The sequence below is a fragment of the Tyto alba genome, unplaced genomic scaffold (assembly GCF_018691265.1).
Source record: "Tyto alba isolate M040663 unplaced genomic scaffold, T.alba_DEE_v4.0 Super-Scaffold_38, whole genome shotgun sequence".
Taxonomy (NCBI): Eukaryota; Metazoa; Chordata; class Aves; order Strigiformes; family Tytonidae; genus Tyto; species Tyto alba.
In genome coordinates this window covers 4,898,739-4,924,211 of record NW_024881313.1, presented here as the reverse complement: position 1 = coordinate 4,924,211, position 25,473 = coordinate 4,898,739, and the positions used below count along the sequence as shown (strand labels likewise).

General features: G+C 52.6%; 3 protein-coding genes and 1 long non-coding RNA gene across 12 annotated transcripts in view; 1 reads left to right on the top strand and 3 right to left on the bottom strand.

The window, feature by feature from the left end:
- Positions 1-3,636: 3,636 nt before the first annotated feature.
- HOXA1 (homeobox A1) lies at positions 3,637-6,177 on the bottom strand. The gene is made up of 2 exons (XM_032991440.2): positions 5,481-6,177; positions 3,637-5,041 (listed from the first exon to the last, which is right to left on the bottom strand). Exons 1-2 carry the CDS (start codon positions 6,112-6,114, stop codon positions 4,686-4,688), a joined length of 990 nt encoding a protein of 329 aa, XP_032847331.2. The 5' UTR covers positions 6,115-6,177; the 3' UTR covers positions 3,637-4,685.
- A 285-nt stretch (positions 6,178-6,462) lies between these two features.
- On the top strand, positions 6,463-10,288 carry LOC116961275. Its single transcript, XR_004406925.2, has 2 exons — positions 6,463-6,595; positions 9,956-10,288. It is a non-coding gene; the product is annotated as an uncharacterized LOC116961275 (long non-coding RNA).
- A 591-nt stretch (positions 10,289-10,879) lies between these two features.
- On the bottom strand, positions 10,880-14,241 carry HOXA2 (homeobox A2). Its single transcript, XM_042802249.1, has 2 exons — positions 12,372-14,241; positions 10,880-11,650 (listed from the first exon to the last, which is right to left on the bottom strand). The coding sequence occupies exons 1-2, from the start codon at positions 12,751-12,753 to the stop codon at positions 10,905-10,907; spliced, it is 1,128 nt and encodes a 375-aa protein (XP_042658183.1). The 5' UTR covers positions 12,754-14,241; the 3' UTR covers positions 10,880-10,904.
- A 3,049-nt stretch (positions 14,242-17,290) lies between these two features.
- HOXA3 (homeobox A3) overlaps positions 17,291-25,473 on the bottom strand; it is a 47,089-nt gene continuing 38,906 nt past the window's right edge. For 8 of the 9 annotated variants that reach the window (XM_032991699.2, XM_032991700.2, XM_032991701.2 and 5 more), the window contains 2 exons: positions 20,431-21,019; positions 17,291-18,970 (listed from right to left, as the gene is read on the bottom strand). In XM_032991699.2, coding sequence (XP_032847590.2) covers positions 18,201-18,970; positions 20,431-20,902 — 1,242 coding nt within the window. In that variant the 5' untranslated portion in view covers positions 20,903-21,019 and the 3' untranslated portion in view covers positions 17,291-18,200. Of the gene's footprint in view, positions 18,971-20,430; positions 21,020-23,913; positions 24,169-25,473 lie in introns of those variants that run through there. The other variant, XM_032991705.2, reaches the window with a different exon arrangement.

Genomic DNA, 25,473 nt, shown 5'->3' with positions numbered 1-25,473 from the left:
GAAGGAAGGAAGGAAGGAAGGAAGGAAGGAAGGAAGGAAGGAAGGAAGGAAGGAAGGAAGGAAGGAAGGAAGGAAGGAAGGAAGGAAGGAAGGAAGGAAGGAAGGAAGGAAGGAAGGAAGGAAGGAAGGAGAGGAAGAGAAAGAGAGAAAGAAAGAAGAGAAAGAAAGAAGAGAAAGAAAGAAAGAAAGAAAGAAAGAAAGAAAGAAAGAAGAAAGAAAGAAAGAAAGAAAGAAAGAAAGAAAGAAAGAAAGAAAGAAAGAAAGAAAAGAAAGAAAGAAAGAAAGAAAGAAAGAAAGAAAGAAAGAAAGAAAGAAAGAAAGAAAGAAAGAAAGAAAGAAAGAAAGAAAGAAAGAAAGAAAGAAAGAAAGAAAGAAAGAAAGAAAGAAAGAAAGAAAGAAAGAAAGAAAGAAAGAAAGAAAGAAAGAAAGAAAGAAAGAAAGAAAGAAAGAAAGAAAGAAAGAAAGAAAGAAAGAAAGAAAGAAAGAAAGAAAGAAAGAAAGAAAGAAAGAAAGAAAGAAAGAAAGAAAGAAAGAAAGAAAGACTATAAAATGCTATTTATTCATATATTATTCGTTGAATTATTTATGTATTCCCTTTTTGTGTTTACCAATTCACTGTCATCTCACAGACCCAGTTGCTAAGGAAAAACAAACAAGAGATCCTGCTCCTAAACTTACACGGAAAATCAATCGAAACTATTATTTTCCCAAAAATAAATTACAGAACACCCCCCCGCCCCCCGCCGCCGCCGTGCCGCGGGTGGGGAGCGGCCCCCCCGGCGCCCTTCCCGGCGCGGCGCTGCCCGCCACGGCTCTCCCGTGGGCGGCCCCGGGGCCCGGCCGGGAGTTCATCGCCCTTCGTGCCCGGCCCCCCCCGGCAATGCCTGGGTGGGAGTGGGGTATCTCCTGAGAAACAATATGCCGGTGAAAACCCGCTCGAGTCTAGAGCCCAAACGTGAGTTGCCATTAGAGAGGTACTAATAAATCCCTATTCAGTATGCATTTATGCAGTGATTACGTGAACTTTGGCCTCTGAAGAGTCCCTGCAATTAGCAGCGACGTCCATCGCGTTTTGCCCAGACTTCTCTCTGCTCTTTTCCCATAAAGGATGGAGAGGGGAGCACAGCCCCGCTGCTCCGCCAGCGCCTCCAGCTGCCGCACCCCCGCACCCCCCGCCGCTGCCGGGGAGAAAGCCGCAAGCAAGCACCCCTGCCTTTGCCCCCGGACCCCCCCCCCCCCCCCTGAAAATGCCGGTTCCCTTGCGGGAGGGTCTGTTTCCCGCACCCCGGGGGGACCCGCCTGTACGCCGGTGTCGGCTGCAGCGCGGGCGCGGGGGAGCTGCTGGGGGTTTGCTGTCTCCGCAAAACAGCGGAAAGCGGTGAAGATTTAGTAAAAAAGTCTGTGCAAAAAGGAGAGGGAAGCTGCCGCTGCCGGGGAGACAGCGAGAGGGGGAGAAGGAGAGGGATGACTCTGTAATTGTTGCCTTTACCAAGGCTGTGAAATTAACCACTGGGACTTATTCTAAAGTGACCCATCACCGAATTAATTTCTGCTTGAACTTTCGGTGAACCTGAGATTAAAGAGGGGAGAGCAGCTAAGCAGTTTGTTGCTAGCTGCCTTTTCAACAGCCCTTTCAGACTGAGTAAATATTGATCGGTTTCAATCTGATTGCCCCAGAGGAAAACACCAAAGCATCTCAGTAGCCTCCAAAAGTAAACTTTAAAGGTGAACAGCAGAAATGGCCTTAAGTATGACAGGAAGATGCTAAACTCTGTTTGACGTTTGGACGCGGTTTGGGTTGGGGGGTTTGGGTGGTTTGTTTTGTTTTGTTTTGTTTTTTATTTTTTCTCCCGAGACTCTGGAGACAAAATCTACAATAAATTTTAAAAGGTGTAAAAAACAAAAGGATCCCTACGACCTGAAAGACAAAGTAGTGTCTCCATCAGGCCAAAGCAGGCTGTGATTTTTTTCAACGATATTTTTGTGGTAGAAACTCTAAACTAGAGTTTTTAATTTCTCTTCCCCACACCCCCTGACCCGAAAAGCCGATCTTATCGAAATAATCATCACGCGAACAAAATGAGCCAGGGTCGGGAGGTTTGGGGTGTCTTTGCTTGAAATCGATCGGGGCTGAGAGGGGGAAAAAAAAAACAAAAAATAAAATAACCCGGGATTTTGTCTTGGAAGGATACGAGATTCTTTGCCGATGAATCGCTCACCGCAGATTGACGCACTGACAAGTGTCTTGTCTCTCGCATTTAGGCTATAATTTATGGCCGCTCTTTCTAACGCATTAAGTCAACACCGGGGGAGCCGGGTTGCAGATCCGGATTCCAGCAATGTTTAGATCCAGATTTCGATATTGAAATGCCCTCATTGGCATGCAAATGCGACTTTAACACATCCAAGTCTCTGGAAGAAGGCCATCTGTTTTGCTTTGCGGCTTTACACTAATAAACAAAAGGTAAAGTATATGGCAGGCGGGGAAATGAAAGAAATAGAGGCACTGGCGGGAGCCTTTGGAGACAGCCCTGCTCCCTTGCAGATAGCTCGGCTCTTGATATGGCCGCCGCGCCTTGCAAATCAGGGCTTGCCTCTTGTGACACCGAAGTGAAGAAAATTTCGTTGATTCTCTGCGAATCCCGCAAAAGCAAAGCCTGCGTGGGCTGCCCGGCCCCGGGAGAAGCCTGGGAGCACTTTCCCGCAGCTGGGCCGGGGGAAGGAGATGTTACGCGTGTTTGCGATGAAATTCAAGAGGCACCAGCGACTTGAGACACCCCCCGTCCAGCTGAGCAAGTCTCTGCTCTGTCCTGCCACCCGGTTTCTCCCCACACACGCTCCCCCTGCTCCCCTCCCCGCTGTTCATTTGACACCTCTTGGAAATCTTACGATATGTACCTGCGGGAACTTGCTCTTTTTCCCGAAAAAAAAAAAAAAAAAAAAAAAAAAGGGGGGGGAGTGTGTGTGAGAAATAGGCTGGAGTTAATGCTAGAAGCACACTGCCAAGCACCTGGGAACCGTCTCCCGCCTTGGCACCCACCAGTGGCTGGGGATGGCAGCCTGGGGCTGGGCATGGGGACAGAGAAGCCAGACCAGTTTAGTGCCAGGGCTAATTAAATGTGCAGCCCCTGGCAAGGGGCCTGTGATGTGAGGAAAGACTGGTTGAGGACAGTTTCTGCTTTTGAAGGATGCTCTGTTTATATAAGTGTCAGCATCCATCCCGAGGTGAAAAGGTTAGCACTTGACCCAGGAAGCTCTCATGTTTGTGCTTCAGAAATAGATCAGGATAATAAATTCCTCCCAGTTACGGCGGAGGGACAGGCGGGCCTTACATTTTCTAAAAGGAATATTATTTGAGCATAGGAAAGGAAGAAGGTTTGTGTTATGAGTCAGGCTGGGCGGCCAGAGCTCCGACCCCGGCAAAACAATAAATGAGGAGTAAAGTTGGGAGGCTCTTCCTCCCTTTCCCCCTTGGAAAGGCCCCAGCAGTAGAAAATAAGGAAAACCAAGCTGCTGAGCCCAGCCTGTGACTCAGTGCTGACGTCACGCAGAGGTAGGCAGACGAGGGCTACCTGAAAGTGGAATATATTTATTACAGACATTATAAGGACCCGTAAATCCTGCCCTGGCTTCCATTACCGGTGGAATCCCAGAGCCTTTCATGATTGTACAGAAAATCAGGAGGACATTTCGCTCACACACGACAACTGATAGAACTCAGTGTACCCGCAGTACAGCAAAGCACGGTGCGTCATGCAATGGTCCGGACACCAACCACAGAAATTATACATTCATTTGGCCATTCGTCACATTCACGAGTAGGTTGAAAAGACATCGAGTCTAGAGGAAGGTTAATATGAAAATAAGAAGAGGCGAGGTCTTTTGGACGGTTATACCCTTCGGTTGAGTATAATCCAGCACAGTTTGGGGGGCAGGGGGGAGTGAAGGGAGGGGGGCAAGCACACCGGGTAAGGTTTACAAAACCTAGTGCAATTGAAGCCTTGTTTGCCACGTTTAAAGAAATAGCGCTACTTTTTTGAGGTATCTGCTTGAGCTTAAGACGTTTACTTGATACGGTCGTCGGCTTTACCAATACAAAAGTGGATCCAGTTTGGCGAATGCGCTCACCCTGCTTAACCTGATAATCGAAATGTCATTTCTAGAAAAATCTGTAAAAAGATAAATCTCTCGGACAAAGTATTTACAAGCAACAAACTCATAGACACCAACAAAGAATACATTAAATTAAGGGGATGAAAGTCCTATAAGTCGTGTAAACACTTGCAATAGTGCATCTCTTCGTGAGGTTATGTACCCTAGGTAACCTGTCTTTCACTCAGGGAAACTCGGAGGAGCGTCCTTGAAGCGGAGGAGGGAGACCCTTACCCGTGTGCCAACACGGCTCCTCCAGCAAAAAGGGGGGACGGGGAGAAAGAAAATCCCCCGGCACCAAGGCGCCGGGACCCGGCGGCTGGGAGGCGAGCGGGCGGCGGAGCCGGCGCCCCCGGGGCCGGGCGGCGGGAGGGGGCGGGGGGGCAAGAGGGGGGTGCGCCGGCGTGCCGGGACCTCTCGGGGAGACCGAGCGACCGAAGGACCGACCGAGGGACCGACATAACCGCGGAGAGAGGAAGCGAGCTGCGGCGGCGGGGGCGTCGCGCCGGGCGGCCGTCGGGGCGCGTCGGGCCTCAGTTGGCGGCAGCGAGAGAGTCCGAGGCGGAGGAGGCGGGCGAGGCGCTGCAAGGAGACGAGCAGGACTTCTCCGAGGACTCCTCCGCCTTCTCCTCGCAGCCCGTGGGGGTGGCGGGGGAGATGGGCAGCAAGCCCTCTTTCTCCCGTTTCTTTTGCTTCATCCGCCGGTTCTGGAACCAGATCTTCACCTGCGTCTCGTTGAGCTGGAGGGAGGCGGCGATTTCTACCCGCCTGGCCCTGGTCAGGTACTTGTTGAAATGAAACTCCTTCTCCAGCTCGGTGAGCTGCTTGGTGGTGAAGTTAGTTCTGACGGTGTTGGGCTGCCCCACGAAGCCGTACTCGCCAGCTTTGCCTGCGAGGGGACATGTAGCGGTAAGTAAGCGCAAATGATTTATAGGCGACGTAATCAATATGTCCACACCGGCTAAGCGATAGGGAGCAAGAACTTCTTAGGATAAGAGGGAAGCCCAGGCAGGGTGAGTGATGGAGTGCGAGGTGCTAAACCGGAGTCAGCCTCTGGTGTCAGAGGAAACTTGATAAGTGGTTTATGAATTACAAGAAATATGACCGCGGGAGAGGCGGAGAGGGGGAGTCAGGACTTAGCGGCGCTGGAAGGCAGCGCGGCGGGCAGACGGCCGCGGCTGCTCCCAGAGGTGCGGGGCCACCCCACCTGCCCCACGCCCCGCGGGGCACCGCGCCGCTTCCCCCCGGACCCACGGCAGAGAGGGACAGAGAGACGGAGAGGAGCAGCCACCCCACACCCCGCCCCGGCCATCCCGCCGGCCACTGACCTGTTTTGGGTGGGTTTCTTTTCACTTTCATCCAGTCGAAGGTTTGCGCCGGCGGCGAGGTCTCGGCGGAGGGGGAGCGGGTGTTTTCGCGGTGACCGGCGTGGAGGGGAGATAGGGCATGGTTGTAGGTGCCCAGGGGCAGGCTCTGCTGCTCCTGCCCGTAGGGGGGAGGCACGTACTGAGCGGGGCCCCCCGCGTACCCTTGGTGCGGATGCTGCGCGGTGGCGGCGGAGGAGGAGATGCTCCCCGAGTAGACGGCGGGGGCGCAGGGGGGGAAGCCGCCGCCCAGCTCCGCGTCCTGCCCCAGGGGGTAGGGGCCGTACGCCGGTCCGAAGCCCTGCGCGCCGTAGGTCGGGCCGCAGCCGGGGTGCGCGTAGGACACCCCCAGGCCGCCGTGGTGCTGGTAGGCGGCAGGCTGGGCCGGGGGGTGGGGATGGTGGTGGTGGTGGTGGTGGTGGCGGTGGGGGCTGATGGGCACCCCGCGGCCCGCCAGGAAGCGGTCCTCCCCGCTGCAGCTGCCGGAGCTGACGGCGCAGGGCTGGAAAGTTGTAATCCCGTGGTCGGGGTGGTAGGCGCGGGCGGCGCAGCCCCCCGCCTCGCCGCCGAGGACGGGGTACTCGAGGAAGGAGCTCATCCTCGCCGAGTCCCGCTGTCACGCCGCCACCGGGTCTTCAGCGTCCAGCGGGGCCGCGCCAACTTTCCCACTTCCTCCATGGGGCCGGCAGGAAAATGACACGAAGGTGCAGGCAGCGGGCAGGCACGTGGGGGGCGGCAGCCAATGGCTGCGGCGCCTGCGGGACTTTCCCGGCTCCTGCCGCTGATAGATCGCCGCGTCGGGGGCATTTAAACGCCGAGCGCTCCGACGGCGCGGCACGGCACGGCACGGCACGGCACGGCGCGGCGGGGCAGGGCGGCGGCCCCCCCCGGGGGGAGGGGGGGGGGGGGCCGGGCCGGGCCGGGCTGGGCTGGGCTGGGCCGGGCCGGGCTGGGTTGGGCTGTTGTCCCGCCGCCGCCGCCGCCGCTGCCGCGGTCCCGCCCGCCGGCCGAGAGGGGAGAGCGGGAGAGAGCCGAAAGCTGCGCCCGGCCAGCCGAGCCCACCGGCCGTCCCCTCCAGGGTGAGTGAGCGCTGCTGCAGTGAGGGTGCCCCCGGCGCCTCCCTTGCTGTCAGCGCTGTCAGGCTGGCGCTGGGCACCTCTGCCCCCCCCCCCCCCCCCCCCCCAGTCCCCAGTCCCCTGGCCGGGGCGGCGGGGCGGGGGGCGGCTGGATCCGCGGTACGGAGCGGCGGGGGGAGAGGGGGAGGCGGCGCTGAGCTCATCAGCCCTGAGGACGGGGACGAGGATGGGACCGTGGATGTGGTTGGGGATTGCTATAAGGACGGGGATGGAGATAGGGACGGGGGATGAGGGTAAGGCAGAGAATAGGGATGGGGTCGAGGATATGGATGGGGATGGGGCCAAGGGATCTCGCTGGTCCTGCCCCGCCGCGGTCCCAGCGCGACGCGACGCCAAGAGTTAAAGGGGCTTGTCCAGCCGCATCACCAGGCGGCCGCGGATATTAGCATGGAAATGAGCCGCTTTTGGGACTGACGGCTATTGTGCTCTCCCAGGCCCACCGGCCTCCCCCTGGCCCGCATCCTTGCTCCCCCCCGCACCTCCGCCGGGCTCCTCCGCGCCAGCCCGGGGCAGGGGTAGGGGAGGAGGAGCCGGGGGCAGGGGGATGAGTGATTGGGCGGGGACCCGCGGGCTCCGCAGCCCATCTGCTGGGCCCCGCGGCGCCGCTGCCGCCCTGGGACCGAGCGGGGGGAAGGCTGCCCGGGGTGCCGCAGGCCGGCGGCTCGGGGAGACGGCCCGGGGCAGGGCCAGAGGAGCGGCGGGAGGCTCAGGGCCCGACGCCCCGGCCCCTTTGTCCCTGCGCTCCGCCACCCGGGCCGGCAGCGACGGGAGGTGGCAGATGGCCAGTGGCAGAGGCGGCCCCAGGTCCCTTGGGAACCGCGCTGAGCATCGACACAAACCTACCCCGCCCCACCCCGACGGAAAAAAAAAAAAAAAAAAAAAAAAAAAAAAAAAAAAAAGGTGTCCGTGGATAAAGAAGGAAGGAGGGCGGTGGGATGTGGGTTGCGACCTCACATTCGGTTTACGTATGCGGAAAAGGAAAGGGGAGGTAAACGCCGGGCATCCGTCTGTCCTGGGGCACCCAGCCGTCTGCAGCAGCGAGGGGACGGCACCAACACGCTTCAGGGGGACGTCCTTCGAAACGTTAACCCCGGGGGTAGACGGATGGAAAGTCACGTCCCCTGTCACCAGCCCCAGGAGGGGCTGCCCCCTCTATTTCTGCAGGTGCATTTCCAGCCCGTGCCTTCTACCCTCTGGTTCTCACGCTCGGTCGTTGCTTGTTTTGAAACCGAAAAGACCGTTCTATCCCGCCACCTCTCCCTGCTCATGAACACACGAACCCTCAAGCTCCTCCCTCCCACACGAACTACAACATCCTCTGCTAGGTGCAAAGCTCTCCCACTGCTGTTAGGTCAGCCTTTACCCCAGTGCCACTTCCATGGCCTCTCTACTGCCAGCCAAAACCGAAGGGCTGCTCTCACAACCACGCGACTATCCGTATGCCCTCGCTATTTTTATTTGTTCTGATTTACTGCGCAAGCACAGGCCCTCTGGAAAGGTTCAGTTTCTTAAACTCCAGGGGGGCGGGGTGGAGGACAAGAGCAACAACACTCCAGAGGCATTTATGGCATTATACTGCACCAATTTTGGCTATGGCTACAGCTGTAAACACATTTATTTCATTCTTGTAAACCAGTTGTGATAAATACTGCATAAGGCAGAGAAAAAAAAAAAGGGAGGCCGCTGGGACTGTTTACTAATAAAAGGGCTGGCATCTTTTCAGTGCTTTTTCAGCCAGCCAATAAAAAAATGTGTGTTTTCCTATAAATAGATCCGTTTTACCCTTAAATTCTGCCGAATCACAGCACCTCTCTTACAGTCTCCAGCATCCTGAAATCCTTTTTCTCTCCCTTTTTCGTGCCATTGTTTCTTTTGTTGCATTGTCTCTCTGGCGGGGCGTTGGGGGGTTTCTGCCTGTAATGTGCGTGGGGGCAACATCATGGGAACGGCCGGAGCAGATTCCCGCCCCCCCCCCCACCTCCGTGGCCTGGCGAGGGGGAGCTGCCGCCCCTTCCCTCTGCCCGCAGGCCAGCCCGGCCCCTCCGCGCCCCTCCGCGGCTCTGCTCCCCGTTTCCTGCCCCGGGACTGGGGCCGAGGGGGCGATCCCGGCTCTTTAGGCTTTTCCGTGGGAGTGTGCCCCCGCTGTGGCCCCAGGGCTCACCGAGAGACTCGGAGGCGACTCCTGCTCGCTGAATCCCCCCATTTATTTAAATGGAGTTTGATAGAAGTTTAGATCTTGTAATGTATTTTCCTTCCTTTTTTTTTTTTTCCTTAAAAAAAAAAAAAAAAAAGGCGTTGTCAGCGTCCAGAGATCTGGGCACAAAAGAAACCCCAACCCGTACGTGCACGTTGCGATCCAGTTTAACCCAGTGGCAGATGAGTTAAAATGCCGGTGAGGCTGCTCGCTTTCCGCGGGGACAGGGCTGGAGCGGAGAGAAGAAGAAGAAGCAGGGCCGAGGTTTCGCCGCGTCCGCAGCTCAGCCAAGCTGTTGTTTTAAAAGAGCAATAAAAATGAATTATGACTAAACGCCTTCTCACTTAATGGTTTTAGACGGGGATCCCCAGCCCCGGCAAATACGTAAGAGGATTTTTATTTGTGCATGTGTTCCTGCAATTGATCTCTTTGATGACATTCTCATTCATAGAAGGAGTTTGATTTATGACTTTCGGAAGAATTGCGTTCAGCCCTTCCAGCTATAACCCACGCATCCCAGCACCACAACGTGTTGCAGGGCTGGGAAGACAACACTCCTCGCATGGACGGGCAGCAGAGCCCCGTCCCCAAACCCCCCGCTCCAGCCCCACTCGCCCGTGTAACGGAACCACACACACTCCTCACACGCGCTCACAAGCACACAGGGAGCCGCGGTCGCACCCACCCGGGATTCCCCGGACCCGCAGCGGCAGAGCCCCGCTGGCATCTGTTGCTCGGCTTCAGCCCGGAGGACGGGGCTCATCCTCCGTTTTGGGGTCCGGCAAGGACGCTAGCCGGGTGGCAGGCAACGAGGCGGTGATTTCTGAAAGCCCATCTGTGCGGCCGCCAGCAGAGAGTGGGGAGCCCCGAGGAAATTCGAACTTGAAAGGCAGAGGTTCCCTTTTTCGTTATCAGTCCTGCGACCCGCGAGAAGGATTAAACAGAAAAAAATAGCTTCGGCTGTACCCCCGCACAGCCCCTCAAAAGGACCGAGTGGAGGGGCGGATTCCTCCCTAAATGCTTCTCCCCCCCCCCCGCCCCCCCCCCCCCCCGCCTTTCTGCCACTCTTTCGATTTTACAGGCACTAACTTCTTCATTTTCTCTCCTAGGGCTGATTTCTTGGACCGCTCAGCACGTAAGAAGTAACCAAGCGAATTCTCTGTGAGCTCTGGTATTTTTTAAGATACGCTTCCTGAAACAGCTTGCTGGCTGCTAAGCACTACTTTCTAGAAAAACAGGATTATTTCCCCAAAAGATTTCGTGTACGGAACAGGCTAGTTTCTGCAGGAGACGCTTATCCTCCTGAGCCTCTCTTATGTTTTGCCTGTAACAGAGAAAGTGCTCGTTCAAGCTTTTGTTACAGCTCAACATTTCCAAGCTTTGTATCCTCACGGAGATAAGATGCTACATTTATACATTAAAAGGAAGAGATCTCCATCAAAGCTGTGAAAGGCTTTAGTTTCTTTGGTTTGTTTGGGGTTTTTTGGTTTTGTTTGTTTTTTTCCTCGTGAGAACCCTTGCAATAAAGAATTTGAACGTGTTCTTCCTCTCTAATAAATGTCCTAAATTGCCAAAAGGGGAGAGCTTGTAGTCAGAATGTTGGATTTTGATTATTAGTAAATCAAGAGTAGAAGGGAGGGGGAGAAATACCCGTCGTTATGAGTCTAGAAAGGAGAGAGAAAGAGAGAGGGAGAAAGAGTACGAAAAAAGAGAAAGCTTCTTGTAGCAAACAAGAATTTATTCTACCAAAAATACTTATGACAACGCATCCTAATGCAATACAAAAATAAAAAGAAAGTGAAGATACATTTCCTATATGATCACTTTCTTACAGACCTCATATATTGCTTTCATAGAAGGACCTAGAATGTGGCTAGGTTAAAATTGAACACAACTAAAACTTCGTAAGAAACGGCAAAATGGCACATCAGAGGGAGGTAATAAACAGAAAATACTGACCAGGAAGAGGGAGGAAAAAAAATAAAATTAATTCACGGGAAAAATAAAGAAGAATAAGGAGGAGAAAGCAGGACCCTTGGAGAGGACGTTTTTAATTTCTTAGTAATTCAGATGCTGCAAGTCAATTGTAGTGAGTGTGTCTGTAAAAAAGTCAAAACTGTCAGCAGAAATATCTACGGGACTGTCCAGAGATCCTGGCAAACTGGGGGAAACTGCATCTGAAAGCTGTAGGCAGGAATCTGTGGAGAAAACGTTAAAGTCTTGTAAAGAAGGGACATCTAGGGCCTCAGGACTGTCATTGTTCAGGCCAGCTGCACAGTTCTGGGCCATTGTTGAGAGGCAGTTTTGAACAGTGGGTGACTGATGTTGAAAATGTTTCAGATTTTTCTCATTGCTCGTTAAAGGCGAAACGGGGAAAGTTTGGGACTCGCCATTGTGCGCATTCTGCGCCTGCTGCTGGGAGAGGGCATTCTGTTGGAAAGCGTAGCCTTCCCGCTCCAAGAGAGCGCCGGAGACGTTGCTGAGGGCTTGCTCAAAGAGGGATTTCTCCTCCTCCTCCTCCTCCGTCGCTTTCTCGGGGTCCTCGAGGTTCTTAAATTTCCCCTCGCCGTTTTGGTTCTCCTTGCACTGGGTCTGTCTCTTGTGCTTCATCCTCCTGTTCTGGAACCAGACTTTGACTTGTCTCTCAGTCAGATCCAGCAAGGCTGCAATCTCAACCCTCCTTGGTCTACAGAGATACTTGTTGAAATGAAATTCTTTCTCTAGCTCCAAAAGCTGGGTGTTGGTGTAAGCCGTCCTCAGCCGCCTAGATCCACCGCTACCGCTATCGGGGATTTCAAGGGGGTCTGTTAAAAAAGAAAAAAAAAAAAAAAGAAAAAAAAAAAAAAAAAGAAAAAGAAAGCCACCACCACCACAGGCACACGCACCCCAAAGCACCACCGCCAGAACAGCGAAAGCAAAAACACACGCAGGCACACACAAAACAGATAAATGCACGGATTGAATTTCAGCACCCGAGCACATCGCATCCCGGGGGGGGGGGGGGGGGGGGGGCTGGGGGGGAAGTGCTCTCTCTGCACGTATGTGTCTAGATCTATATGTCCATATAGCATAAAATAGCAACTGCAACAAAATGGCCGCCTTTGGATGCAGTAAATCCATTGTGTTGCACTGCTGAGCGCCCGGTGCTGCGTGCCCCTCGGCCACCTCCGCAAAATTACTGCCTCCAGCTCCCCAACCTCCCCACACCAGAGCAAACTTTATATTAGCCATACCGCAATTTATAATTAATGCATCAGCTGCTTAGCTGAGCGGGAGCAATCTATCACTCTTCATTACTGTCAAATATCCTAACTCTAGGACGGCGAGACAAGAGAGGTCAGCTCCAACTCAAATAAATCATCCCGCATTAAGCAAGTTTGGGGAAAGTTTGGGTTTCCAGAGAGCCCCGCCAGCTCCGTCCTCCCCGCCCGCCCGCCCCTCCGCCTCGTCCCCCCGCGAAGCCGGGGGGCTGCGGGGAGCCAAAAAAGCGGCCCGGCGGGGCCGGCGGCGAGTCTTTGGACTGACCTTTGTGGCTGAGGCAGGCAGGTCCAGCGGCTGAGGCGGAGGCCGAGGCGGGCGGCAGAGCGGATCGCTTGGACGCCTTTTTCTCTTTCATCCAGGGGTACTCCGGGGGCGGCGGGGCGCCGGCGGGGCCCGGGCTGCCGCTGCGGCCGCGGGGGCTCGCCTTGGGGCGACCGCCGCCGCTGTGGCGAGGGTGGCTGCCGGGGTTCAGGCTGGGGATGGTCTGCTCGAAAGGAGGAGGAATCAGTGTCGAGTGTGAAAGCGTCGAGTTCTTGATTGATGAACTTTGAAATGTATCACCGACAGGGGGAAAAGATGTCAGGCACTCAGCAAGCGATGGCTGGCTATTGATAAAACCGATCTCTCGCTCAAATGCGAAATTCATGGCCTTCAACTGGCAGCCCCCGCGGAGAAAAAGTTCCCTCGGATTCAGGGGGCTCGGGGGGGGGAAGGCCCAGGAAAAAGGAGAGAGAGGAGAAAAAAATATAGCATAGAAGATCGCTGGTGGGGTGTTTTTTTTCTAATTCACTGATTACAGCCGTATGGGGACCGTGCTACTATTAAACTATTGAATTCATGGAGACAAGGTTGAAATTGGACCGAATTGGCTGTCACATGATTGCCTCTGCCCAATGACAATTTGGGCTTTAATCAAAAGAAGCCACTGTCTGTTTGATTGATCCAAAAAAGTCGGGAAGGAACGCCTCATTGGGGGCCAGAAAGGCTTTATTTACACTTTTTTTAAAGAGGGAAATGATATCTCGAGTATCTATCCCCTTGGCGTCCTAATCTGAAATGATCGGGGGTGAGGGGGAGGGTGCGTGTGCGTGGATATGTTTGTGTGCGAGGCTGCGAGTGTGTGTGTGAGAGAGAGAGTGTGTGTGAGAGTGAGTGTGTGTGTGTGTGTGTGTGTGTGGCTGCTTGTCCTGCAGCCTGCTGCCTCCGTCGCCTCCACCCGCACACTCTTCTCTCATTGTTTGGGACTGTCAGGAAAACGCTTTGCACCTCACAAATCATTTAAGCACCTCAATCTGACGCCTTGAGTCATTAACAAAGTAATCCATTAATCTTCAAAGTTTTGACACCGCCAGGGCCCCGCATAAGAAGTTGTACCCGAGCAGAAGTCTGAAGCAGAGGGTCTTGATTTTTTCCTAGGAATAGCACTTCCTCCAAAACTAGTTTCTCCTTCCCGATTCAGCCTCGATGGGCTCCCTTTTATTTCCTTTTTTTTTTTTTTTTCCTTGTTTCCTTTTTTTTATCTTTTTTTCCTCTTTTTTCTCTCTTTTTTTTTTTTTTTTTTTTTTTTTTTTGGTGGCTATCGGGTGTACAGTACGGAGAACAATTGGCCGCCGGTGCCGAGCCATTGTTTAACAGGATCTTCCTCAGCAACCTTGCTTCTAGGGGAAGAGTCACACAGGCAACAGCCCTTGTGCTTCATGACTTCCCTCTCCAGTTGGCTTCCCGGGATTGGACCGTAAAACATAACCCTAGGAGTACCTCTCTGGGCGAGCCAAATCGCGAGGCTGCAAACGCGTCTGGCCGTTGCCTCTTTAAAAAAAACCCAAATCCTGTGCCTTAGCTCGCAAACGATACTCCCGTCTGCTGGCATAATTTGCTTAATAACCGTAGTAGGCTGGGTCTGGTGAGTATTTTCGATTACCAGGAACTATATGGGCTGGTAGCGGGTTTGTTTTCACGGGGCCAGGCAGAGCGCAAATGCCGCGGGGTTATGACTTGAGAGACGGCACTCGCCTCCGACGCTGGGCTCTCGCCGCCGCCGTCTCCAGTCGCCCCTGCTAGGTCGAGGCAAGTCCCGAATTTGGATGCTTTGGGCACAGTTTTCCACCCAGACCGAGGCGAGAGGGAGAGCGATGACAATGACGGCCACAATCACCAGATTGATGAATCCTATGGTCAGAGCCGCCCCGGGCAGCCGGGACGGGGTTTGCCTTCCCTCGGAGCCCGGGGTGCCCGGCGGGGTGGGGTGCGCCGGGGGCCGGGGGGGGAAGGCGCTTCCGAGCCGCTCTCCGCGTCCTCGAGGAGCCAGGGACCATCGCCAGAGCGATGCGGTGCCGTCTCGTTTTATTTTCGGAGTTGCCAAAAAGGGGTCGGCAAGCGTCTTCGTAATTAAAAAAAAAAAAAAAAAAAAAAAAAAAAAAAAAGAGGGGGAAACAAAAAAAAAAAAAAAAGAAAACAAGACCACAAGCACTCAGCGGATCAGTCTGCATCCAGACTGCACGAAGTGCATTTAAAAAAATCGGTTTTAAGTTAATGCACCCACAAGATGTAGCATATCTGCGAAGGCATTGGAGAGAGGGGGAGGGGAGGGGCCGGGAGGCTTTAAATGGGCTTTTTGGTGGTTGCTTGTTTAAATAAAATATAGAACGAGACTTGTCATTTAATCCCTCAAAAGGGATGCCTTACAAATATCGATGCTGTTGGAAAATGCAAGGGGTTTAATTTTCTTGCTTTTAGTCCAAACAAAGCTCTGGTGGTGTCTGCGCGCGATCAATCTTGGCCGCCAAAAGGTTTGACAGCTACTGGCCCTTAAGAACACATTTAAAGCTTCTTGCTCTTTCCAAGATCAAATGTGGCCGAGAAAAGAGGCAGAGCAAGAAACACAAGTAAACAAGGAAAAAAGCTGCTTTTAAAATATGCTGGCAGAGGACTGGGCTGCTTGTGGGAAAAGTCCGTTTTTATTTTGCTTCTCAGTGCCTACCTTGGGGTTGGGCATTTCTTTTTTCTTTTCTTTAATTTTTCTTTTTCGCCCCTCTGGAAAATATTGGGATTAACAGCAGGATGACAAATAATAAAGAGAGAGGTTTGGACTTTAACCAGGCTTTGTGAGTAAAACCTGTGTGGGTGTCTCTATTCTGCACATTTGTTTCTTGTGGTCGGTCTAATACAAAAACCACCTGGAACGAAACCTTTGGAGAGAGGACGCGAAATTCTTGGGCAAATCAATTACTTCTGCCTCCAGAGGGATCTTCTAATCGAGCGAATCTTAAATGCAAAAATACAAATTCTTATTTGCAACCTACAGGCTCCGAAGAAGGCGTTGAGTATGGTTTCTGGAAAAGGGGCTAAATCGCCTGTATTTTCCTTTCTTCGGAGTGGGAGGGGGGTGAAACGCCGAATTCCTTCTATTTGAACATTTTTCTAAATACGATTCGTGGTGCTAAAGGAGCCACACAATAAGAATTACCGACTGTACCGTTACCTTTTGTTGTAGCTAACCTAGCTGATCCGAGGGGTGGGAGGCCGGCTTGAATTTTATACGGGCGCTCATTTGAAATGAGAAATGTCTTGCAATGTGGCAAAAATGCTTCCTTCGCCTACGAAATAATAATCAGTCGTTGGCCTGTACTGGGTTATAATCTGGTTTCAATTAAAAATATCAGACTACATAACCTTTTCTTCCATGGTTACATACCTATATATACAATAAATAGCACGGTATAAATATATTTGCAATCCCTTTCTTTGGCTGAGCATGCTTTATCTATTTATGCAGAACAGCTCTATATAGATTCATGGATGCATGACAATGTTTCAGCATCAGGCAAGGATGGTTCTGGGAACAAGATAAAGCCCAAAGATTAATAATATTTCAGCATGAGACCAAAATGGCGACATTTTTTTCTGTGCTCTAAAAGATACAGATGGTGAACAGCGTGCGTTATTATCTACACAGCATATGAATATGTCTTTATAAACGTGCAAGGGTATATTTTACCTAGTCTATTAAGGTCCATTTTGATTTATCTTTCAAGTTTCAATCTAAAAATTACGGACATTTCGCCTGAAAGGAAGAAAAATCGGATTTAAGCCCACGCTTGCGGGTTTCCGCCTTCCACATCCAGCCGATTCGGACCGGAGACCCCCGCGGGTGCCCGTTTGGGGCCGGGGCAGTCGCCCTTCTGCAATAGTGTGCGTGCCCCCCCCCGCGCCGCCCCCAACACACACACACACACACACACACACACGCACACACATCCACACCCCCGCGAGAAGAGAGAGAACACAAGCCTCCCCTCCCCCACAGCTTCAGGCTGCGGTGGGGAGGGAAGGCGGCTCAGCAAAAATGAAACAACCCCAAAATAAAATAATAATAAAAAAAAAAACCAATAATAATAATTTTTTAAAATATATAAAATCCACTTCTTGAAGGAAAAGAGAAAAAACGATGGCGGGGGTGGCGGGAAGGAGCCGTGTCCGGAGGCAGCAGCGCTCGGCATCCACCCCCCAGCCGCGGATGGGGTTTGGCCGGGGGCCTGCTCTGCCCCCCTCGCCCCCGAGTGCCAGCGGGGCTCCGCCGCCGCCCGACTCCCCTCCGGCCCCCGCGGGGGAGCCCCTCCGCGCCCGCACCCACGCGGGGCTTTATCTGCTCCCACGTGCTGCAGAAACACACTCGTATGCACATGCACCACACACACACACACAGCCGGCTGGCCTGCGTGGGAGGCAGGGCACGCTCCCCGCGCTGCTCCGCGGCCGGTGCCCCCACCGGACCCGTAGGAGGGGGCGATCCGCGCCCGCCGGCCCTCCGCGCCGGGCGGGTACCGCGGCAGCGGGCTCGAGTGGAGGCGGCCGCCGCTGCGGGCCCCGAAACCCCGCTGGGAAGGGAAAAAAAAAAAAAAAAAAAAAAAAGAAAAAAAAGAAGAAAAAAAAAGAAAAAGAAAAAGAAAAAAAAAAAAAAGAAAAAGAAAAAGAAAAAAATTAAAAAAAAAAAAAAAAAGAAAAAAAAGAAAGAAAAAAAAGAAAAAGATCCCTCTCCCTGCCTATGAAATGCTGAAAAGGCGTCGCAAGGCCCTCGGGTGGGCGAGCGGATCCTCGTGTGAGTTTACAGACGAGTTTCTCAACTCCCCACGTCATGAAGGGCTCTCCCTTCCCTTGCGCTGCGAAGAACATGTTCTTAACTCTTTATTATTCAGAATAAAAACTTTATTTTTTTTTTTTTTCAGAACGTGAGCAGCAAGGAATGTATAACTTTCAAAACAAATCTAGCCTTTTCAGCTTCACACGCTTTCCACCTAGCTGGATGTTACAAGCATAAAGTATTCAAACCGTGATCTTTTTTCCCAGATTTTATTGCATCGTCATCATCGTTATCACCATTTTTAATAAAAGGAGTTATAGTTTCCTTTCAAATGATATTTCCTACGCGTGCTGATATGCCATCTAACATATGGCCAGGTAAACACTTCCTGAATATTCAGGGTACAGATTTTTTTATATATATATAAATATGAACAAATGGGGATAAATAAAATTTTAAACACTTAGATTATTCAATGTTTGCAAAAAAAAATATAAATAAATCTGAATGTTCACCAGCATACACACATTGAAAGACTTACACGTATTAATAATTGTCCAGGGAGTCCCTGTCCAAGAGCTTTTGATGTCTTTCTCGCTATTTAAAAGAAGTGCAATAAAAAAAATTGCTTCCCCGTGGGATCAATCATGTACGAACAAATTCACATTTAAGAATTCCTTTTATAGAAAATTTGTTCATATACCCTGTTTTGATAAAAGTGTAGAAGGTAAAGTATAAAGCCTCTGCATACTCCCAAAGTGAGACACAAGGCTACAGTTCAAGAAGATAAATATCCACTAGTGAAACTATAGAGCAATTCAAGCAACAAATATTGCTACGTCACATAAACTAGAAAACGCTTTTACCAAAGGAAACAAAACAAACCAAAACGAACAAAAGAAACAAGAAGGGGAGGGGAGGGCATATGGCAGGGGGGAGGAGAGAGAGAAGGGAAGGGATGAGTACTTTCCAAAAGTTGGGGACTTGGTGTTCCACTTAGTGACTCCTGTCTCTTACAGATGGGTGAGTTTGGGCGCTTCCTGAATTCTTCCCTGAGAAGGATGGTGAGCGGTAAGGTCTGTGTATGTTGGGTGCGGATCGCAAGGTCCATGGTGGTGATTGTTGGCCATTGGCCCAGCCCCGCTGTAGTCCATGTTGGCAGAGGGAGGATGAGGGAGATGAGTTAGACCAAAGATGGAAGGCCCAGAATTGGTCATGGTCTCCACGTAGTTGCCCCCTACATAGACGGGGCTTCCCTGTATATGTGGATTCCCATAACCGTTGCCTTGAAGAGGATGGGTATCGTATTCAGGTGTCACAGCTGCCGTCCCCGTGTATCTCTTTTGAGGAGGTGGGCAATTATTAAGAGGAGCGGTATACGACGCAGGGATGCCGTAGGTGTTTTGATGAGGCTTGTTAAATGGCGGAGGCGACTGGGGCTCATAGGGGACACTGTTTACTAAAGAATGCATAGAGTTTAGGTATCCCCCAGCAGCTGGAGGGACAGGGCTTCTGCTTGGGGATTGTCCTCCTGAAGAGGTCATCATGCCCTTGCCCTTTTGATCCTTTTTGTATTTCATTCTGCGGTTCTGAAACCAGATTTTGATCTGTCTTTCTGTGAGATTGAGCAAATTAGCCATCTCTACCCTTCGTGGCCTGCAAAGGTACCTATTGAAGTGGAACTCCTTTTCCAGTTCTACCAGCTGGGCACTTGTGTAAGCTGTACGGGCTCGCTTAGAGGAGGCTTGCCCCGGAGGGCTTTTATCACCAGCACAACTCTCACCTATGTAAATCACACAAAGAACACAATCAGCGTGGCGAACCCGGACACGGCAACCAGAGACAACGGCCCACAAAACCAACACGTGGAGAGTCCAGCTCTCGGACATGAGGTGGACACCCATGTGTGCAACAAGTACTCCCCCATGCAGTCAGGACAACCTAGAAGCCTCAATAGACTCCTGCGCCTCATTAGTGTCCCTATACGACTATACCTGCTTCCTTTAAGAATGACAGCATACAACATATCTTGCGCTTTGCATAAAGGAGTAAGAAAAGTTCAAGGAAACACAGCGGGGTTCAGAAACTCTGAAGGCGAACCTATGGCTCTGCTAACACAGTGGGACCAGGGTCTTCAAGAACTAGCAGTTCCCCATCACTGCAAAGATCCACAGCCCTCTTTTCCTGCGAACCCTGATATATACACATCAGCTAGAGATGCCTGAAGGTTAGGTATCTACATATAACATTATAATATAGAAGCATAGAATTGACAGTATAGTGTTTCTGTCTTGTCAAACATATAGCATAAACATATGGTACTGATTGGGAATTATAATACACATAAGAAGAACACACGGTGGCTGGGCTTGCGTGCAGGCATATAGGCATATCTGAAAGTTACTGCTTTTTAATAAAATAAATACATTATATGGAAGGCTGTAAACAGCGATGTTACCAGCGCATTAAACAGCAGTCTGGCAAAGCCATTCGCTAAAGTTTTGGACTCAATTTCCAAGGCACATTTAAGAGAAAAAGAGGAAGAGGTTAATATAAGCACAACTACTGAGCACTGGAACTAGCACTGGTGTTATCGATTTGGGTTTCCTCGGGTAATAAAAGCATTAATATATAGTTCCATCCCTCAAATAATATTTTATGGGCTGAAGTTTATGGCACTCCAGAATGACTTTTGTTTACCAGGCTTGTAACTTTGCCAATCAGCTTGTTAAAATAGGAAGAGGTTCTGACTGCACGCAGGGCATTGATCCTGCCTGCACATGATTATGAGCTATTTTATTCCTGTTACACTTCAGCAGAGATAGGTCACTGTCTTATTAATCTAACAGCACCGTGCCAACAAAGTACTTGGGACAGGCCTCTGGCTTAAGGCCTGGGCTGCTCCGCACTGACATGATTTACTGGAGGGGGATTACCTAGGAAATGTGATAGATGCAGGAGGGCACAAGTGGTTTAGCCACAAGGAAAAAAAAAAAAAAAAATCACTTTGGAGCCATTCTGCAAGCCTGGGAAAGTTTTGGATGGGGTGGTTTGTTCGCTGAGCTCCCCCTGTGAGTGGTGGCAACCCCCTTACAAAAGCTCAAGGGGGTCAACTAAGTGAGGAAAAAAGCCCCCCCTCCCTCCCCTGCCCGAAGTGAAGGTGGGCAGGGCTGCCCCCCCCTCCCCACCAGATGCGTGGCCAGCCCAGGGGTGCCCAGGGAGAGGGGGGAGCGTATTTCATACCTGAACTGGAACTGCTGTTTTTCTGCTTTGTGTTTTGCCGAGACTCTTTCATCCACGGGAATATCTGTTTGGACATGGTGGGCGAGTTAAGAGCCGGGCTCTTGTTGGGGTTGGCCGGGGCAGGGTTGCTGCTGGCATTTTGAGATGGTGAGGTGGAAGACGGAGGTGGAGGTTGTGCCTGCTGGGCCGGAGGCGGCTGCGGTGGGGCCTGTGGGTCGGCGAGGCCGGGGGGCTGGAGAGGCTGGCTGGGGAGGGTCCTCATGCAACTCTCACTGATGTCATTGGCCTTGTGGTGGGACACGGAGCTGCCGGGGGACTGGAGGGAGCACGCGGGGCGGTGGTACTCAGTTTCCACAAGTGATGAAGATGGAGGATATTGCTGCTGACTTGCATTATAAGTGAAACCATTTGCTCCTTGGTAGGGGTAGGCACCATAGATTGCAGAGCTGTCGTAGTAGGTCGCTTTTTGCATTTCGTTGTTTCCCAATATTTATTTCGCAAACTGACAGGGTCTTGACACCCTTGGAGAATAACATTGGCACCCCTCTGTCACGTGGTGCTCTTCTTCCAATGGCCTCTCCGGGCAGACCTGGGGTGTGGGGAGAGCAGAGCAGGGTGAAGAAATGGTACAAATCCATCTTACTTTCAATAGCTAAGTGACATGAAAGCCATAAAAGAAAAAGTGGTCAGCAATATTTAGCAGCATGACTTGGCCTCAGGCGCAGAGCATTTCGATATAAAAGCTGCCTGGGTTTACTGGCAGCTACAAATATGCTCTTTGCTGCACCGGGATAGGGGCTTTCTAGGGTTTTTTCTTTCTTTCTTCTTAAGAAACAGAGCAGGGCACCACACGGCAAGGGGGTTGATCGTTTATTACCGAGAAGCTGTTCTAATACCAGTCTCTGAGATAAGGGTGATCGAGGAATCAGTAATGCGAAGGGGCTGGGCTGTTCCTTCATTCCAGCTCTAGGATCAAACCCTCTCCTGTAACCGGCATCATTTTATTTTTAGCCTTTCTCTCCAGGTTGCAGCTCTCCATACAACTTAAAAGAAATACACGAGATTGTTTCTGTCCACGAGTGGAAGGGGCAGGAGCGGGGTGGGAAGGTTTCCTAGCCCGGGATATTTACCCACCCCGATCCCAAGTGGCGGATTTTGGCTTGTCTATGAAACGCTCCATAGGCAAATAAACAAAGCCAGCGCCTTCTCCCCTCTGTGCTCGCATCCCCCCCACCCCCCCCCCAGCCGCCCGGGTCACGCACCCCGGCAGCGCCGGTTCCTGCCCGGGCGAGCCCCGGCCGCCGCCCGCAGCCGCTCCCGCTCGGCCCCGCAGCGCGGCGGGGGCCGCCCCACGCAGCCCCCCCGCCCGTCTCCCACCCGCGAGCGGGGCTGGAGCCTCAGCGGCACCCGGCGCGGCGCGAAGCCCCTCCAGCGAGGTCGGCAGGGGCAAGTTGGGCGCTTCGGCGATTGGTGCTTTGGGTTTTTTCAGCAGTTATTTTCAAGACACTAACTTTTCGTGGAATCAGCCAGATCCTACCTGTTAAAACATGATGGATTGGGGGAAAAAAACACACCAGGAACCTGAAAAACCAGCGTTCATCTCCATGACCACGGCTTGAACTTTCCTTCCAACTTAGCGATAATAGGTTCTGTCTTGGAAACTGCTATGTAATTTGATGTATGAGGGTCACTTGGCTGGGGAGAGGGTGGACACAAACCCAGAGAATGCTTCTCCTGCCCGGGCGAATCCCTTTCTACCCCCTCCGCCCCTTCTTTTTGTCCTCTGTCCTTCTTTCTTTCTGGGATTTTTTTTTTTTCCCAGATTAAAGCCTACTGGTCACCTGCCTGAAAATAACCAAAGAATCGCCCGCATTAATGAGAGAGGAGACCTGTGCGTAGTCTCCGAGCTAGGAGCTCTTTCCACACGCACTCACATTGTTCTCAGGAATTAAAGTGTATTCCTCACCGTCCCCCTAACCCCTTGCTGACAAACAACCACGTCTTCCTGGATCAGAAGAGCTCTCGTTTCTTTTGCCACCTTCCCTGTACTTAAGCAGCTGGATATTTCCCCCCCCCTCCCCAAACATCTAACGAGGACAAATGCTTAGGGGCGAAAAGCCTTACACAACACATGCACCAAACGAGCTCATTCTATGCCTTTCAAGTTATACAAGTTCTTAGAAAACAGTATTCCCTTTGTTAGATCGTAACGAAATGAAGGTAACACACCTACAGGAGGGCGGCTACCCTGTTATTGCACTAATCAAGCTCTTTGGATGTTATTAAGCTAATAAGCCGATGGAGATCTGAGGCGCGCACACAATTTCCAGCTCCTCGCCTCTCCTTCCTGATGCTATCGAGGCCTGGTGTGATTTTTCTCAATTCCTTTGGAAGAGAGAATATAGACACCACTACCAGAGGAGAAAGAGGAGATAATGAGCCAGCGGGGATTTTACAAAGGCACCCGGCTTTCATGATCGCGACATCAAATATTTCGCCTGCCCCCGGCCGCCTGGAAGTTTGCTGGAGCGGGCGGGACGAGCCGCGCTGAGTGGGGATGCGCGGCGCGGCTCCCGCAGCCGCCCGCCCGCACACAATAGGTAACTTCACTCGGAAGGCAAAATATTATTGAGGCTTCGGCCGCCTGCCAGCAAGGAAAAGGGGAAAAAAAAAAAAAAAAAAAAAAAAAATCAGCTCCCGCCTTTGGCTTCGCCAAGTTAATCACTTCCTACAAAGTTATAGAGAAGCGGGGGTAACCTGAGGAGCGCCCGGCCATTCCTGGCGAAAACGGGAATAGCGGGATTAAGAGCGAGAACGATCAGGATAATACCAGCTCCCCAACGGGGCGGGGGGGGCGGGGGGGGGAAGTTCGCCACCCCAGCCGGTGCTTGGGATGCGAGCAGCTTTCCTCTCTCCCTCGGAGACAAAAGGCCAGGTCTCGCAAACACGGATGGGCCCCCAATATTTCCAGTGACCATTTAATCGGCTCCATCTCCATTTGTGCAATACACCTCTATGCCCTTTACCAACTTCTCTCCCCCCACCCAGACAGCCCGGAGACAACAGATGAAAGCTGTTTGGGGGAGGCAAGTCCCCCCCTCGTTTCCCCACTCCCCACTTCAGCTCTCCTCTACCCTCTCCTTCCCTCCGCGCCCCCCCCCCCCTTCCCAAGCACATCAGATCTTTGCCCTGTAACTCTCAGCCGAGCTCCAAAGTCTGACTCTAGGACGAAAAAGCAGGCAGCCCCCCTGAAAGATTTCCTGAAAGATAAAGACAAAGTTGAGAGAAGGTAGGGGGGTAGGGGGGGGAAAAGAGAAGAGAGAGCTGCCTGAACACGAAGTGTAAGGGTATCAGTCACTGCCTGGAAGGAAGCCCCAGCTTGTGAACTCTTCTTGAACCGACATTTAAGTCTACGGTCATAAATCACTGGGACATAAACTCCGCCATTCACGACTGATAGCAGCGTATTTGTGGCCTGCTTACCTTAACTTCTGACGATTGAGGCGGAAGCCAGCATGCTCGCTCTCTCGCTCTCTCGCTCTCTCTCTCTCTTTTTTTTTTTTTTTTTTTTTTTTTTGGAGGCGACACAACCCAGGGAGCAGGGGTTGCCTGTCCCAGCCCGGTCCCTGCGGCCGCGGGGTGGGCACCGGCTCAGCTCCTCCGCACTCGGCACCCCCCGGCCGGGAGGGGCGAGCCCTGCCCCGCACGGGATGGGGTCGGTAGCTCCGGACACCCGCCTCCCTCGCTCCCCTCCCGCTTCAGGCTGCCCACCCTGCCCCGAGCCTGTCCCCGGCGTGCCGGGCTCCCCCTGCGCGGGGCACGGAGGACGGGGATGTTTCCCAGGGCTGCTCTGGGAAGGGAAGGAGAGAGAGGAAAGGAGAAAGGGGGGTGAGGGGGAGTGGAGGGGGAAAAAAAAAAAAAAAAAAAAGAAAGAAAGAAAAAAAAAAAAAAACAAGAAGGAAAAAGAAAAAAAAAAAAAAGGAAGGAAGGAAGAAAGAAAGGCGGCCGCCTGGGGAAGCCTGGGGCAGGGTGGGGGCTGGGGAGGGAGCGGAGGAGCGCGGCAGTGAAGGAGTGCGGCCCCCCCCGCACCCGAGCGTCACCAAAGTCCAGGAAAATTATGCTAATGAAGACAAACGGCGCTCACAAAGAGTCGCTCTCACCAGCCTCCGGGGGTGCTGCTGGGGGGGGGGCGGGGGGGGGGGGGGGACACGCTTAGGTTTGTTCCATCTTACCGGTGGGCTTTGGGGGGCGGCTGCGGAATAGCCCCTCTGCCGCTCCCCGCCGCCGGGAGCCCAGCAAAGCCCCGGCTGAGTCCCGGGGAGGGGAGCAAAGCCCGGCGAGCCGGAGCTGGGTCCGGAGAGCCAACCGAAGCCCACCAGGATCCCCGCTCTGGGCAATGCTTTCAGAGCCACACTGGAAATCATTAGAGTTACTAATTATTAACTCATGCATGCGTGAGCGCGCACACACACACAGATGTACACACAGACACCCCCCCACCCCCCCAAATATTCCCAGCGCCCGGGACGAGCACAGAGCCGCTCACACACACATGTGCTGCACAGGCGGGTCGGGGTGCCCGCAACCCCCCGTGGGGACGCGTGGGCGGCAGCCCCGCGTGGACGCGGGCCCGGCGCCGCACAGCTCGCCTTCGCCTCCCGCTCCTCGGCAGTGCTCGGGCAGGCGCTCGCCTCTTTCTTCCAGCGCCCCGGGGTTTGGGGGTGGTGGGGTCCCCCCTTTTCCCTGCACCAGAAATACGGCAGCGACCGTGCAAACGAGAACTTAAAGAAAGTTGCAGCCCCCGTCCCTCCGGCAGACGGTAGTCGGACTGTGGGCTCCGAATAATGCCTAGGTGCAAATTTGACGTTACTTCGTTAATTAAGGCATTAAAAATATAACTAGCCCGTTTAAAGCACGAGGGAACCCGGCGTCATCTTAAAGCACAAACAAAGCGAGGGGGGAAGCGAGAAATAAAAAGCACTATAAGGCTGGGGTGGCCTCTTACGCATACCAATGGTTTTTGTCATTTATGGCTATGCAAGA

Bases quoted from the DNA above. Each gene is read 5' to 3' on its own strand.
- HOXA1 (XM_032991440.2), bottom strand. From the start codon at position 6,114: ATGAGCTCCTTCCTCGAGTACCCCGTCCTCGGCGGCGAGGCGGGGGGC. The intron at 5,042-5,480 runs GTCAGTGGCCGG...GTCCCCTCGCAG, and splicing joins AAGAAACCCACCCAAAACAG to GCAAAGCTGGCGAGTACGGC.
- HOXA2 (XM_042802249.1), bottom strand. From the start codon at position 12,753: ATGAATTTCGCATTTGAGCGAGAGATCGGTTTTATCAATAGCCAGCCA. The intron at 11,651-12,371 runs GTCAGTCCAAAG...CTTTTTTAACAG, and splicing joins TGCCTGCCTCAGCCACAAAG to ACCCCCTTGAAATCCCCGAT.